This window comes from Opisthocomus hoazin, chromosome 1 (genome assembly GCF_030867145.1).
Source record: "Opisthocomus hoazin isolate bOpiHoa1 chromosome 1, bOpiHoa1.hap1, whole genome shotgun sequence".
Taxonomy (NCBI): Eukaryota; Metazoa; Chordata; class Aves; order Opisthocomiformes; family Opisthocomidae; genus Opisthocomus; species Opisthocomus hoazin.
The window spans coordinates 10285110-10302246 of NC_134414.1; the positions used below are offsets into that span (position 1 = coordinate 10285110).

A 17137-nucleotide genomic window follows, 5' to 3' on the forward strand; every position below is an offset into this window, starting at 1 on the left:
ACACTGTTGATCATAGAATCATAGAATGGTTTGTGTTGGAAGAGGCTTTAAAGATCATCCAGTTCCAACCACCTCAGTGTGCGCCATGAACATGTGCTGACTTGGTATTCTGTGTTACACCCTGTGTTTTTTTCCTCCCAGTCATTCAGCTTGAGCTCTTCCAAGAGCACATCAAGCCTGCTTAGCTGTCCTGTAGCAGAAAACAGTGGAGGAAGGACTGAGCATGCCCAAGTCACATCTCTGTGATTGGGAGGCTAAACAAAACTCAGGAATGTCAGTAAGAGTCCTAAAAGGAAAGATGTAAGGACTTGAAAAACAAAAGTAGACACTTTGTCCAGACTCAGGGTAATGGGTGGAAAACTACATCCTGATTGAGAACCTCACCATTGTAAGAGAAAGGAGATAAGTATACGGCATCACAACTCTGACTGCAGCAAAAAGCACATGGAGTTCCAGAAGCAGAATTAGTTAACAGAAGCCAGCACACTGGGGGTCACAAAAAGAAAGATGTGAGAAAGAGGATGGATTATATTGCTCTGCAAAAGTTGGCAAGAGCCAACGATGTGTTTTGCTCAAATGAATCCTCATAGGAGCAATGAGCAGCATTTCATTAGGAGATAAATACGCTATTGAACTGGAAGTAAATAGGACGTTTTTGAAGTTGGACATGGTACACACCATTATGTTGCCAGAAACAGTTGTTTTCATTGTTGGAAAAGCACAGGCTTAGATATTGGATAGTAAATTTACTATGGGTAGTAAGAGTTAAGTGCTACATCTGTTCCCATTAAAGAATCTCCAATTCATGCATTTGGGTGAATGCCCCTTACCCTAAAGACTGGCAGAGCAAGCACAGTTATTAGCTGTGTTAAGAAAAAAAAGAAGGGAATGATAATTTGGAGAAAATGTATGCCAGAAGTTCTGAGCCTGATGCATCAGCAGATATCTTAGAAAAACAGCACATTTATGCTTTTTCCATACCTGAAAGATAGTCTTTGCTTATATTGCTGCTTGAGTTGTGCTGGAGAACCAAAAATGTTGCATTGGGAAGCACATCTGTGATATCCTCACAAGCAGTAGGGCCTAGAAAAGTTAGAAAACCATGACCAGACACTCTGGAAAAAAGTGGGCTGCCGGGTCAAAGCTCAACTAAGTCCTGTTATAAGTTATGTTATTTGCTTTTGGGGGTACTGATAGATCATAACATTGATCCATGTTGACACCTGTATTCTCAACACATGTAGTTTCTTTGAGGGAAGAGCAACACAGGGAAATCAATGTTTTAATCTTACTATAGAGTTTGAGAAGCTGAAAGAATTAGAGGGTCTTATTTCTTTTATGATCTTCATAAATGAAATGCTGAGTTTCTTTCAATCCTCTTATTCCAGTCAGTGAAGCCTGGAAATCCCTTTGGCATTACAGGTGATAAAACTTAAAACTTTGCTGTAATACAAAAGAAAACTTTAGATTGTGGGTGCAAATATCTCATGCCCCTACTCCTGGGAAACCAGTCTAAGCTACTATTGACCACAAACCAACTGCCAAAAGGCCTTTTCCACAGATAAATAATTTTGTTGTTGTTGTTGTTAAAATGTCTGATTCATGAACTGAATATAGACCTATAAGAGAGCTGCTGATTGTAGACAACGTCTCTTATGCATTTGGCAAAGGTTTAGTAGAAAAAATTGCCCAGAGCCCAAAATTGTTTCCTAATAACTGGAATTTAATAACCAGTCTGGTCTCAGAGGATATGTGCACAGAGGCTGCCAGGGCAGATTCAAGGTAAGACACTGGATAATGACTACATTTGGCAGTGGCGTGTATTTAACCCTTATTACCAATTTTGGGAAGAAATCCTGGAGCAGATAGGAGTTAGGCGTTAGAAGAATGATCTCCAAAATGTTACAGAAAAAACACATTAAAAGGAAGGTCATTTAGAGGGAACAACTCACTAGAGAAGGTGCAAAATATGTTGAAATGGCCTCAGCTGAAACGCAGTATTGTTGATCTGAAGCTTTGCAGTATATGCAAGCCTAAATTATTCAAAAAAGGCTCATGTTAGTTGTTAGAAAAAATGGCTCTCTGGAAAGAGGCCTTTTTTTGTTTACAGTTTCAGGGCAAAAAATTCCCACAAACCTATATGTTTGTGCTTGATTATTAGCCTTTATCAGAAGGTGCTCCTGTGAAAGAGGAGCTCATGCATAGCAAATCCATTTTTGCTACGGATAGTACAACTGACTGAGTAACATCTGAGAACAGACCACATTTTACTGAGCATGTGTTAAAGTACTTTTCAGTAAAAGTTAGGTTTAATCATGTAATCTCTTTTCCCTGTAAATCCCGGTCTAAATGGATGGTAAAAATAATGTTAAAAAAAAACAAACACCATTGCAGAGCCAATCAGACCATGATCCATATTCAGCACTTTCAAATTCCAGGATGGCTCCAGTGAAGTGAAGTTGTCATCCCTGCTAACTCTGATTAATAGAAACCTGAAAACAAGTATATTTGCATTTCTGGAAACTAAAGTCATCGGAAGCTTGCAAATGAAAAAGACATGGCAAAATAATTGACGCATTTTGAAGTCTGGCATACTTGTCCTCCAGGTAGCGGTGTTGCACACTTCCAATAGTAGAAAGTGTGCCTACACTGCTGAAGAGAAGGTCAGTTTGCACAAGCTGGCTCGTGTCCCTTCTGCTGAAGTCTGGCCCTTCTGGAGCAGTTTTGACCTGGAAGGAGCCAGCTGGAGTGACCTGAAACAGCCAGGGCTTCAAGTGACATCTAACAGTGAGGACAGTGCGGGTCCGGGATTCAGCCTGTTACTCAGCCCTCCTTTTTCTTTTTTTGGTGATACAGTCATTTCCAGGAGTAGTGATGTTACAGCACTGCAGCAAGCTGAACAAGGAGCAACCAAAAGAAATGGATTTACATCCATTTGACAGCCGTAGTAAGGATATATCAGTGGAGATATGTTGGGCAGAAGGAACAGCTCTGGAAATCTCCAAACTAATTATACTCCTCTAGTAAAGTTACTTATTAGATTGACCAAAAGTATGTGAGCTTATACAGCTGGTGCTTTATATCCATCAGTTTTGGGATGGAAATGAAAGGCATGCTTTGGGAACTGTTGCTTTAGTGGCTGAGCCAGGCAGTAATCTCTTGCTTTTGAGCCTCGCAGTGGGTACCAGACAAGGGATGAGAAAGATCTCTTAGAAGACTCTTGGGCACCAAGTGATCACTGATTGCCACACAAACATCAGTAGACGGAATTCATTTTATCCATTTAACGAATGGAGTATAATAGGATTAGAGATGTGGTTTTGCACTAGTTCTCTCAATATTTGTTTATATGGAGCTAATAAATTGGAAAAATAAGTGTTTTATGGGATGGCACTTTAAAAAACATGGTTTTCTAGAGTAGCAGTGAAAAGCAGTAGCCTAGCAACAGACCAAGCGTATACTTGGTGGCCAACATGAAGATCTGACATCTCTGGTCTTGTCTGATCCAATTCTTTCACTTGTTCCCTTACTTCTCCCATTCCCTCAAGCTCATCCAACATATCATTAAGCAGATACTGATACTATATACTAATTAACCAGACTCAACTTTGATACATCGATGCAGGCAGATACATCTGTTCAAACACAGGTCTGCACTGAACTCCAGAAACTGCTTTGGACCCAGTGATGCTCTTTTCCACAGTTCCTCCCAAACCCTTTGTTTTTACAGAAGCAACTGGCTTAACAGAAGATAAAAGCAATTATTTTTTCTGGGCTTCAATCCCAGTGTAGATTTCTGTTCTCTGTCAGTTCGCAACTCATTGTTTTGAACCCCTCTTTGTCTGTGCCTCTGTGCGTTACTGTATGGCTTTATAAGTTCCAGTTATACTCCATGTCACAAATATTTGTGCAAGTCAAATGTAATGATACATAGTAACAAGTGCAGAAGCTTTAACTTAGTCATAGCTGCCGCTTGTCAAAGCCATTATTTGGTGGATTAGGAGATGAAGTCCGAACTGTTTTAAACACAAACACAAAAGTTGCTGCCTGTTTTCCTGGGTGTTCAGGAGTTTACTTTGCTTCAAACCAACAGGGCATGGAGGCAGTCAGATCCTAGATGGCAGGAATCCTAGATGCAGCATACCGTTCCAATTCCCACATCCAGATCAAGAATTAGAAGGGGAAGCAATTCATAACATGGTTATTATGTAAAACATATGCACAAACCAAGGCATTGTGTACACTAGCATAATTATCCACTGCTGACAATGAATATGCTGGGGCTGAATGTGATTAACCTGCAAGCACAGCCAAGAACTGTTCTTGTTTCAGAAAGTCTGTGTTAAACCTGCCTGCTTGTGAAACCGTGTTCAGTGCTGCTTTAATTGGACCCATTGCTGACACACGTTGTCAATAACAAGCATTTTTGCTGCTGTAGACAAGGGTAAAATGTAAGGATGTTGCAGTGAGCCAAAGCTTGAAAGCCCTCACTTAGCTTGTACGCTAAGGATTTAAACTACTGGGGAAACTTTATGTCTCTGGCTATTTATTATTACATACAACATGTTCTTGGAAACCACTCTACATTTAACAGCAGTTAAACCCATCTGCTGCTTCTGAATTTTCATTTCATTCACAAGCCTGTTTTAAAAGTATTTTTTGACTTATCGGCAACGTGCTATCAACTGTTATAAGTTGGTAAGAAGAATGACTCAAATTTTAAAAGGAAATTGTAACTTCCTATATAGTTCTGGGCTTTTAATTGAAACTTGCCTTCCCCTCATTGTCTGATATAATTGAAATTTTTAGTTTAAAAGCAATTATTTACCACAAATGTTCATCACCTCATGCTCAATGCTGATTTTAGCAACTTGTAATTGCATAGGTGTAAATTCTGCAGAATTCATCCAGTAATTGCATTACTGGCAGAAGGAACATCCTTGAAGTTAGCACTGTGATCACAGATACTGTTCAGTATACTGAAGTTCCTGTAAGTGCAAAAATGTTTCACTGCTTTAGTTAAAAACTCTGCCATAATTGTCTTTACACATCTCCTCTCCCTGTGTTTATGTTTTATTACTGTTACTTGGCATAGCACTACTTCAGTACTCTCTACATAAGATTAACAGGAAGTTGAGTAGTTCCTTGAGGTTTTCATGAGATTGTCTTTACCTTATGAATGTTATTTTTAAAATAGAAATCTTTCTTTTCTCCAGTTTTCTTTGTTTGGATGACTCATCATATGATACTCTATGATGTTCTTGTATGAAGGTAGTTTTTGTCCAGCCAAGGGACTTCCCAGTATTTAGTGTATGCCATTTTTTTCCATGGAACTAAATTGATTGAACTTAATTGGGCCCCGATGGAATGCACCCACGAGTGCTGAGAGAGCTGGCGGATGTCATTGCTGAGCCACTCTCCATCATCTTTGAGAGGTCCTGGAGGACAGGAGAGGTGCCTGAGGACTGGAGAAAGGCCAACGTCACTCCAATCTTCAAAAAGGGCAAGAAGGAGGACCCAGGGAACTACAGGCCGGTCAGCCTCATCTCCATCCCGGGAAAGGTGATGGAGCAGCTTATCCTGGAGGCCATCATCAAGCAAGTGGAAGAAAACAAGGTTATCAGAAGTAGTCAGCATGGATTCACCAAGGGGAAATCATGCCTGACCAATCTGATAGCTTTCTACGATGGCATGACTGGCTGGGTAGACGAAGGGAGAGCTGTGGATGTTGTCTACCTCGACTTCAGCAAGGCTTTCGACACAGTCTCCCACAATATCCTCCTAGGGAAGCTCAGGAAGTGTGGGCTGGATGAGTGGTCGCTGAGGTGGATAGAGAACTGGCTGAATGGCAGAACTCAGAGGGTTGTCATCAGCGGCGCTGAGTCTAGTTGGAGGCTGGTGACAAGTGGTGTCCCTCAGGGGTCTGTACTGGGCCCAGCCTCGTTTAACTTCTTCATCAACGACCTGGATGAAGAGTTAGAATGTACCCTCAGTGAGTTTGCTGATGACACCAAACTGGGAGGTGTGGTAGGCACACCGGAAGGCTGTGCTGCCATTCAGCATGACCTGGATAGGCTGGAAAGTTGGGCAGAGAGGAATCTGATGAGGTTCAACAAAGGCAAATGCAGGGTCCTGCACCTGGGGAGGAACAGCCCCATGCATCAGTATAGGCTTGGGGTGGACCTGCTGGAGAGCAGCTCTGTGGAGAGGGACCTGGGTGTCCTGGTGGACGACAGGTTAACCATGAGCCAGCAGTGTGCCCTGGCTGCCAAGAAGGCCAATGGGATCCTGGGGTGCATCAAGAAGAGTGTGGCCAGCAGGACAAGGGAGGTTCTCCTTCCCCTCTACACTGCCCTGGTGAGGCCTCATCTGGAGTACTGTGTCCAGTTCTGGGCTCCCCAGTTCAAGAAAGATGAATTGCTACTGGAGAGAGTCCAGAGGAGGGCTATGAGGATGATGAGGGGACTGGAACATCTCCCCTACGAGGAGAGGCTGAGGGAGCTGGGCTTGTTCAGCCTGAAGAAGAGAAGGCTGCGAGGGGACCTAATAAATGCTTATAAATATCTGAAGGGTGGGTGTCAGGAGGATGGGGCCAGACTCTTTTCAGTGGTGTCCAGTGACAGGACAAGGGGCAATGGGCACAAACTGAGGCACAGGAAGTTCCGCCTGAACATGAGGAAGAACTTCTTCCCTCTGAGGGTGACGGAGCCCTGGAAGAGACTGCTCAGGGAGGTTGTGGAGTCTCCTTCTCTGGAGATATTCAAGACCCGCCTGGACAGGGTCCTGTGCAGCCTGCTCTGGGTGACCCTGCTTTGGCAGGAGGGTTGGACTAGATGACCCACAGAGGTCCCTTCCAAGCCCTACTATTCTGTGATTCTGTGATCCTTCCTTAATCCTCAAGGCTTTCCAGACAATAGTCCAGCTAAAAGTGTATATAAACCCTTCTCAAAGTGGAATATCTGGATACTGAAAGCGGTTTCTCTCTAGGTCTTCTGTAAAAATTTGGGGTTTTAAAAGTCAATAGTTGCAAGGAATCACAACAGTCATGGTAATTCAGAACTTTTAAGGTAGCTTGAAACTTGATCCATTTTTATTTAAATTGAAGAGTAGGAAATTTAGGTTTTCTATACAATAAAACCCAAACATTTATGTTTAAAGCATGTATTTATACTCAATAATAACTAGTGTCGATGACAGTGTCTGTTAGCAAAAAGAAGACCTGCTTAAAAACAAACAAACAAAGAAGACTTTTTGGGGTGAGATTCAGTTGTCTGAGATAGGCATCTAATGCTATTTTAGATGTCCTGCAAGATGTGAGATGTGCATGTGGCTGACAGGAGTGACAAAGGGAAACCCATACCCTTCCGAAGCAGCAGCTGGAGAAAAAATGATACCTTAGTGCATGTAATGACACAAGACACCCCTAGCTGGGAAAATCAATCTCACCTTTAGGGTTGTCACATTTGTACCATATAATATGATGCTTTTAAAGAATGCTGGTCATAAATGCTGCCTCACTTTGGTTTGAGTAGACTTTATTCAAAATCTATTTTTACAAAGAGAATTATATTTCTGCACTGTATAACCACTTAGTGCCATTCATACAATCTTAGTCTGAAAGCAAATATATACATATATATTTTTAAATTAGTAGAGAAGGATGTGCCTTTTGCTGTTAGCTGGCTATTAATCATCTGGTTCCCAATTAAAATGGCAGAAATTAATAGGGAATAAACTTCCCAAAGCTATGGAGTCATAGCATGTAGGACTGGAAAGTTTTTGTTTCAATGTTTCAGCACCCTAGCCAGTTAGGGACTTTTTTCACAACACCAAATTTAGGATGATTTCTCTGGATTCTGTCCTCAGTGGAGAGAACTGGTCATCAGCTCCATACAATATCCTGTTTTCAGTCTTCCCTAGGTTATGATTTCTGAATCCCTCCTCACTCTTCTTCTTCTCCTGTAGATTTCCTTTGTTTTGTTCAGTACCTATCTTAAAACGCGGTGGCCCCAAAATGATATGGTTCTGCTGGTTTCTCATCATCAGTGATTACAGCACAATAATTGTAACTCATGTTCTTATGCACAGCAATCATTTGTATTTTGAAGGAAGGCTATTTTGCAATAGAACTTCACTCTTAGCTCCTCCTTAGTTAATGGTCTCCACACGGATGCTCCTTAGTCTGTATTTTTGCATTTGACGTTTCTTCCAGCAGAGCAGTGCTTACTGCTCTGTGATCATTTCTTCTGTCAGTGTTTATGAAGCCACACGTTTCTTTTCAAAAGTCTCTAGAATCAAATCCACAAACTAAGCTACACACTTGCAGAAGCTTGCTGTGGTCAAAATTCATCAGCCCTGGTGGACTTTTCCATTAAATGCCTCCCAGTTGCTCCTGGTAGGCTTGCCTCTGATGTGTGGAAATCCACAGCCACTCGTTGCAATGCAAAAGAAGTTACTCGAGATTTTTCTGTCCTTTCCATATGAGCTCGACTGAATATTCAAACCTCAATTCATCCCACTTCACTGAGGTGGGAATGCATCCTTCAAAGAGTGACTCGGTGTGTTTAAGCTCTGAACCATTCTCAGGAGTTTCCCGTGTCTCAAAGGACACTGCTCCTAGCTGACACATCTAAATGCCCAAAGTTTGAAAGCATCAGTATAAACCTCAGTTCTTAAGAATACTGTTGTATGTCAGCAGCAATACTTTAAAGTGGAGCTAGAAGTCCCTTTTCCTTAGACTATACTTAACATTAAAAAATATTATACTCAGGTTTTTGACAATTGGTAGGCATTCTTTATATCAGCAGGGTTTCAAGACTTCCCTGGATGACTTGTTAGCCTAGTGGGTTTATGTTTGCTGGTAAAAAAGACATAATCTTGCAGGTGAGAGTGAAAACGTTATTTTTTGTCCTTTTTGCTTTTAAATAGTAAGGTTTAGTACTTTATAAAATACTCTTTAGTAATATAGAATCAAAAAGTCTCTAAAGCAATGTCTATAAGGTGAGGATAAACATTAAATAAGCTTAAAAAACAATATGGACTTTCTAAAAATGCTTTTCAGTATGTTAGGTATTAAACATTGTGTAAAGAAAAACTATCGGATGCATAGCTACAGACATGGCAGTTTTGCTACTAACAATGACTGCAGTTGTTGCAGCATAAGTCTCTCTTTTACTGACAGGTCTCTTCCATGTTTTTGTTGTTTGTTAAGTACTCATGTGTTTTCTACAATGGCATTGACTCACACCTAGGCAGGAGCCTGAATTCATTGCAGATTTTCCATTTCACAAAAGTGAAGCCTGATGTTCGTTAAAAGCTAATGTATAGTCTCCTACTGTTAAAACTTCACAAATTCATCGTGATAATAAGAGTGGGTTTTAGAATTTAGAAGAAACAGGGTTTTTTTCTAATTTTAGCTAGAAAGAGGTGGACTGTCAAAAGAGTGTTTATTTATTCCTTATAGCCTTTTTACTTGATTTGCTAATAATTACTTGAGATTGGTAGATATTGCATACTAAAAATAAACTGAAATGTAATACTACAGCGTTAATTCATGTAAAATATATATCCCTTGCTTGTTCTCCCTGAAAGGATAAATGGCTATTCCATAGATATTTATAATCAATAATATGCACTCACATTTTGAATATTATATAATATAATGCCATTTCACTTTTGTTAAAAAGCCTCTGGGCAATTCAACATGTATTAACACCAATTTACAGCTTGAAGGGAATAGATAGCATGCCAGATTAATTCCTAAAGCAAATATAGGGAAAATTAGCCCCCTAGCCCCCCCAAAAATCTGGGAAGAAAAGCCACCCAATTAAGCACCGTATGCAAACACAATGAAAAATCTGAGTTTGGAACATGTCCTGAGTAGATGTCTCTATGTACTTCCAGAAAGGCCAAGAGGAAGAAAATCCCACAGGTAGAGGCCTTCAGCTGGGACCTTTTCCTGAAATGGAATGGACTAATGCACAGGTGAGAGTAGTGAATTTAGTTACGAGAAATAAGCGAGGAAAGGAAATAGTTTCTGGATTGCTGCTTCATAGTTTTGCCAATTTTTCTCATCAATGCTTCCCTAGACTCAAAAGCACCTGTTCCGAGTTAAAAAAATATTTATGTGAATGCTTCAATAATTGCCAAAATGCTGTGGCACATAAGAAGCCTCAGATACATACCGATCAAACTGAAAACAATTTGGCCTCACCTGACTTTTGACTTCTTCAGAAGTCAAGAATATTGCCATGGTAGTCAATGGAGAGGCTCTTCCTGAACACAGTTCTTCTAACCTGTTTTGGTTGTCTCCTCTAGGTGGAGGTGGATCGTGCTCTGAAAATTATTGTCTCGTTCCATTGTCTAGACACTCTTTCTGACCAAGTAACTTAGACATAAATGTCTGGACCTTAGCTATCTCATGTGGTCAGGAAAATTTCACCTTTCTATTTTTGAAATTTCTTTTTATTGTCTGGTGGCCTCGCTGAAATATAATCATTCTTTGAGGAGTAACAGGCAGGACTGTCCTGGATAGGATGTAGGACAGGAAGATTAGGTTTATTTATGTTGAATAGTGCTGTTGCCATGGACCTGAAAAGCCTGGCATACAAAAGCAATGTTGAAGTTTTTTTTTTATCAAAGAGATTTTTCAATAGAGCAGTTTTCATTGAAACTAGTAGTAAAAAACCCTCTAACTCTAACAGGAATGCCAGTGACTCTATTGCACCAGAATACTAACCACCATAAATTTCTGTTACCAAAATATTCAGTTTAGTTTATGTTGCATTTGTGTTCTCAGTTTTCAGTGTATGACCTCCTGCCATTATGATAATAGATGTGTGAAAAACTCGATATTTTGGTTGTTTGCCAGCTGGGTCCTTTGCAATCTCAGGAGGAAAAGGCAGCAGTTTAAGATATCAGGATAATGCACACTAATGGGACATTTCTGGTAAAAGTGGTCTAAAGTGATATATTGTTGATGTCCAAATTGCTATCTTTTGATTTCAGAATTAACAAGACACTGGGATAAATAGGGCAGATGACAATTCTGAGTGACCCTTGCACAGCTCTCTGCCAGCTTGACATCAATTTATAATGGCTTAGGATGTCTAGGCAATTTTCCTCAATATAAGGGCCAAAAATACGTGGTGCTTAAGGTGGCAACCCAGAATGAATTCAGAGGCAAATATAATGGATAAGAACGCTTACAGTATATATATGGATACTCAATTTCTGCCTCCTAGGTTTTTGAGAAGGGTTTAATGAAGCTTATTTCTCGGATTATTTTGGAGGCACATAACTGATTTTCACTGTTTTTTTGTAATGTCAAAAAGAAGTGAAACTAGTCAATCACTGTTTAACTAATTGTGCCATTTATTCATGCAAAGATGAACAAAAATTCTGATACCTCTTCCATACTGAGTGGCACACAGTAGGAGGGAAATGCTGTTTGCTCCTTAACAAGCCCATATGGTGGTAGGAGATCCAGTGTCCCTACTATGCAAACAGCATTGAATCTTTAAAATCATGTTAAACAACATCTGCCACTGATAAAATAAGTAAATCAGAAGGCTCATTACTTGATAACTTTCACCTAAGAGCCTTAAAAAAAAAGGCTGAAAAGATCTGTTGGAAAATTTTTTAAATTCTAGAGAGGTGGAGTACGAGTATCATGCTATTATTTTTATCTCTGTTTTCAAATAATGCTACAGAGTAGGTTAGCTGTATGTCAGCCCTGAAAAAAAAAGTTAGAAAAATTAATGAGGATTTAGCTAAGAAAGGAAGCATAAGAATAAATCAATGGTAGGAATAAATTAATGATAGTCAGCACAGTTTTAAAACAAAGAAATTATGTTAGATAAACTGCATTTCAGGATGTGAATTTGCTTGATGAATGGTCCTAGGTGTTGTTTAGGCTTTTGTAAGGCATTTGATTTAATTTTACTTTTTATCTGGTATAAATAAATAACAGCTTACTTTATCAAAATAATATTCCTTAAGGACTAATTAGCTGACATCTCAAAGTACGAATCAACAAGAAATGACTCTTCTATGGAAATTTTGAGGAGTAGTCTTCCATGATTTAGAATTGGATGTGGACAACATATTTCAATATTATCATAAATCATGTAGAAGGTGGCATGAATTCTTGAACTGTAAAATTTTTGGATGATGCAAAGATTGAGAAAGTAGAAAAAAAAAGAAAGATGACACAACAGGCAGCTAAAGCAGTCCAATTACAGTCTAGCCTGGTAAACAGGGGCCACTCGAACAAAATTATTATTACTTAGAAGTATTACACAGCTGGAAGGAAGCAATGCCAGCCATGCGTACACAGGGGGGACCCCTACAGTGGAAAGAACTGACACTAAGAAGATTCCAGAGGCAAGAACAGACAACTCAGGAGGGCTTATACTATGAACTTTGGATCCTAAAAAAAGGACTAAAAGTTAAGAATAAGGAGATAGTTTTATCTCTGTGTGCAACAGCAGTGAGTTTATGGAAATATCATGCCAAGTTTTGGAGTCTATACTTTTGAAAGATATTAAATAATAAAGAGAGAGAAAGGAGACTAGAGTGGAGAAAAATTCTTCCAGAGAGAGACATGACTTAATGACAGCGTATTCCTGTGGGAGACTTAGAATAAGAAGGTTCTTCAGAGTAATAGAGAAAAGCAGAATACGCATCAGGGTGAAAGCAAACGAATATTGGGCAGGCATTTTTAGCAGTGAGAATATAGGACAAACTTTCAAGGGAAGTGGCAGATCTCAATCTCATTATTGTTTCCAGATTAGATGTTTTTCCAAAATAGATACGCATGCTTTCGTGTAAGACAAGTTATTGTTGTCAGCGTTCAGAGCTGCAGTACTTCAAGCTAACCTCAGTGATCTAATGATACTGTCTGCCTTAAATCCTGCATCTTTTACGTGCCGGTTCTCTGCTCCAGCAGAGTCAGCAAAACCTTCTTCAACACAGGAATGTAGGATTAGATGATATAATTGAGGAAGATTCAACTCAAGTAACTAACGCAGTTTATCACCTTCTTCCCCAGCCAGTAGTTCAAATGAAGAAATGTGGAGCCGTATTACTTGGTCTAATGAGAGCACTTACCTCCTTTTCACTTCCTTCCCATGGATGAATGGAGGCTAGCACCATTTTTCTCACTTTATGTTTTCCTTGGCCTGACATTTTCAGCTTGCATTTTAACACAACCATGAATCAATCGAAATCTGTGTAGAAGCTACAAGGCTTGTGATGTACAGCTACCTTTTGAAATTTCAGTAGAAGGAATTGTTGTTGGCCACTTACCTGAAAAGGCTTCTCACAATAAAAACAGATACCTTTATTCTGTCATCAACACTTGTGTTACTAATTTCCCACAGTAAAAAAGTCACGATATGTTATGAGGTCCTTAGGTTCACTTTATTGTTCTTTTGTTAGAGATATGTCTGGTTTTGTCTTTTTTTTCTTAACTCCATAATACACCAGATCAATATAAAGACCTTAATACAGCCATGTCCTGGCCTACATGCATGCAGGATGAAGCTTGAATCCTCCCAAGATCACTGATTTCTGAATTAATTTTCCTTCATCGATTTGTATTCTGGAGTGGCTAAATTTTTACTAAAACAGCAAGGTTTGATTGAGAGGGTTTGACATTGTTTCAGTGCTGTGCCACTGTCTGCCATCGACATCTTGGTGATCTTTTGTATAACTGGTTGAAAATCAGGTGGTCTTTAAAATGAGATTTTAGACTTAAGATATTTAGTTTCAGTTCCTGGCTTTGCAACTAGTCTCTTGAGTCATCTTGGGCAGCTTGCTTCATTCTCTTTGCATTTGTTTTCCTATCTGTAAAAGAGAGACTTGGATAAGCATCTTATTGCCTGAAGAGTCTTTAGACATTTTCCGTATGTTTTACTTGGAATAAATTCGTTATTGTACAACCATTACACATATTCTCAGAGCAGTGCATTATATGTTCTCGTATAATAACATTCTACCACACTCAGTCGTAAGAAGAAGCTGAGGCCTCCTAGTCTACAAGATTGTATGTGCACTGGATAAAGTATAATGAAAATTAGCTTTGTTTTGTCACTCCTCTACACCTCGTTATAGCATTTCTTTTCTAGCTCCCTGCTTTAACTTGCACCTTTCTTTGCTTATTTCCATCCTGCTTACCCTGCTGCATTCAATGGGAGAAAGTGACTCTCCTCTCCAGCTGGGCAAGGACAGAAGGGTTCATTGCTCAATGGTGAACTTTAAAAAACCCCCAACATTTTCATGGTTTTTGTTTCATTCACCAGCAAAATCTGTCGTAATGTCTAAACAAAATTCAATGGCTAGGTACTGAGGGGTCTAAGACTTTGGTCAAATCCTGCAGAGAACCATTGAGCAGTGGTTTATGTCTGTTGTCTCTTGTTTTGCACTCAGCTTATAAACGCTCTGAAACTTGGCCACTCCATTTTAAGCTTCTGGATCTGCTGAAAGCCTTCAACAGTGGAATTTCAGTCATTAACACTGACACTGAGATGTTATAGCAGTGAACGTAAGGCTGATCAGAAGTTAACATTCTTTGCATAATCTGAACTTTTCAACTCAGAAAAGGGGAACTGAGATCCTTTACTCCTTATTGTAATGTGAAAAATGCAGTAGAGAGCACGGACAGAATTTGGGTCTCAAAACCTGATTGTGTTGAAGTGGAATTTCTCTGACATAGACATCCACTGCCTTTATGTACTCAGGGATGTATTTGTTGACTAACATGGCTATTTAGCTTTTTCCCTTAACAAATTTTCAGAAATGACTTAGCTTTTCTGGATACTCCTATAGCATTATCAACTCATTAATTTCTCTGCGAAGAATTTTTGTGCTGAAAATATTTCATGGGTATCAGGAAGTCTAATTTTGCCTGCAGTGCCTTTTCATTATTTATGATTACTTCTTAGTAGTAGAAGAGTTGGAGGTGCACTTTATAAATTTATTTTCTCTTTCCTTATGGTGTCAGTTGATGTTGCCTTGTGGTGTCTTGTGGACTTTGTCAGATATTGCTCAGGCAGTCTAGCATACCACTGCTATGTAGTCAGCCTTCCACCCTCACAAGGTGAGCAGAAGAATTTGCTTCTCCTCCCATTCAAGCAAATGATAAAACTTCAAAAGGCTTAAATGAATCCAAGATATTTCCCACCATTTCTAGATGAACAAACGCTTACAAAGGTAGACAATGTTTGAGAGGGTTTATTACCAAAGACCTTTCTTCTGTTAACAGTCATCATTGATTTTTCTTATAATATTAGAAAAGTAATTAAGTAAACTCTCTGTGGTGGCCCCTGCGGACATATTTTACCTGAAATGATTTATTTCTATATTCCACTTCCCTGCACAGAAGAGTGTTCACTAGAGCTTCCAGTTACCAAAAGTGAACCCTAGACTCTTACCTCTCCTTTGCAGTCAGCAGCAAAGGTAACTGCTGTTTTTAATCCTCAATTAAGTAATTCTCACATACTTTCGTGCAGAGCTCTAGTGTTCCTAACCAGATAATGTAAAAGAAAACTGAATACACAGATAGCAGTTTTGCTCAACAAAGCAGGAAAAACAGTAGGAGCATCAATATTCCGTATTGCTTGCCCATGTTATATGGGGTAAAGTGAGTGCTGGAGCTTGAAATGAGTTTTTAAACCAGTTATTCTTCATTTTTTCACTCCTGTGTTGTAATGCAGCATGGGTTGTTTAATTTACAGCAACAAAATTATTTGGGGTTAAATGTTACAGAGGCAATGAAGAGATTGTTCTGCTTTTAATTGATGCTGTGACCCACATTGTTCCCCAAGGCACCACAGACATTTTTCAGAAAAGTCTCCTGTTAATTATGATTGTAGTCTGTGGTGCTGGGTCAGTTGTCATTTCCATTATATGAATTTTAAAAACTAGGTGGGTTTAGTTCAGTTATTTTAAATCATATTAGGGAAAGATTTGCCATTGAGGCTGGTAGCTTAGATATAACTGTTTTCCAAGCTGACAGTGGCTTCAGTCTCACAGTCACTTCTGTACAAAACTATGTAAGCTTTGAGGGGCTGAAGAGGTACCTGAGTAGCTGTGCAGTTGCTGAAGACACTTCCTGCATTCTTGAGAAACGAAGCCAAAATTGCTGAATGTTTGTGTCAGCTTAAATTCCCATAGCCTCCTGGAGAGCAAATGTGTGGTCCTGACCACCCGTTAACCCTGGTTTCTGGAGTAAACCCTAACCTCACTGCACTGCTGAATATACTCCGTATTTCCTCTCAGAGGAGACCACCTTCATTCCCGTGTCCTGTGCCTGAGGTCCCTATACCATCTGCCTCAAGGAGACAGCAAGATGTATATTGGTAACTTGGATGAAAGATGGCTTACATTAGTGTAAAGAAGTCAGCCCTTTTTAAGGAAGAGGAAATTTATTTCTCATCCCTAGGCAATAAATCTTTAGACTTGCCTGACTTTAATTATAGACCCTCTGCTTTCCCATTCTTACATAGAGAAGCTTATGTGGTCAAGTTATAATATCAGACTGTTCTTAACTTCCTCGAGAGGCTTCTTTTTCCCTCATGACAGACACGTTTTAGTTTTTATTTATTTTTTTAATATCGGTTTACTCTAGATGGGGCTAAAACACTCTTAGCTCCATTATAACCTGCTTACTTGAAACATCTGGGATTACTTGATTACTTAGGTATAAAGTCAGCTTAGGTTAGATAATCAGCTAGCTATCATGAGAGCTACAAGTGCTTCCCAACTCTGAAAGACTGACCCGAGATTCTGAGGCTGAAGAATCAAAAAAGCGGAAATCTTTGTAATCTCACAGGTTATTAAACAATCTTTAAATTATTGCATGAAGTCACCATAACACAGCAGTTAGGAGCTGAGAAATTCAGCTTCTGAAAACTTCAGAAGCCTGAACTCTTAATCTGAATTCATTACCTTTTCAGATCTTTTCAAAATTTTGCAGCTAAGGGTAATTTTCCTTAAGAAATATAAGTGGTTTTATTGCTGCTGGAGACAACATCCTGCCTAAATAGTTTAAAATATTAGCATTTATTAAAGTTAGAAAGTTGAGATATCCCTGATTGTTGAGTATGATTGAAGTAATTCTTTTAGGTCTGAGCAT

The 17137-nt window shown here is 39.4% G+C and overlaps 1 protein-coding gene across 19 annotated transcripts in view; it reads left to right on the plus strand.

The window, feature by feature from the left end:
- Positions 1-17137, plus strand: part of DLG2 (discs large MAGUK scaffold protein 2) — a 1094951-nt gene that overhangs the window by 418962 nt on the left and 658852 nt on the right. For 11 of the 19 annotated variants that reach the window (XM_075416649.1, XM_075416588.1, XM_075416597.1 and 8 more), the window contains one exon: positions 9904-9984. The exons of the other annotated variants lie outside the window; for them this stretch is intronic. In XM_075416649.1, the coding sequence (XP_075272764.1) occupies positions 9904-9984 (81 nt within the window). The remainder of the gene's footprint in view (positions 1-9903; positions 9985-17137) is intronic. 19 annotated transcript variants of the gene reach the window in all.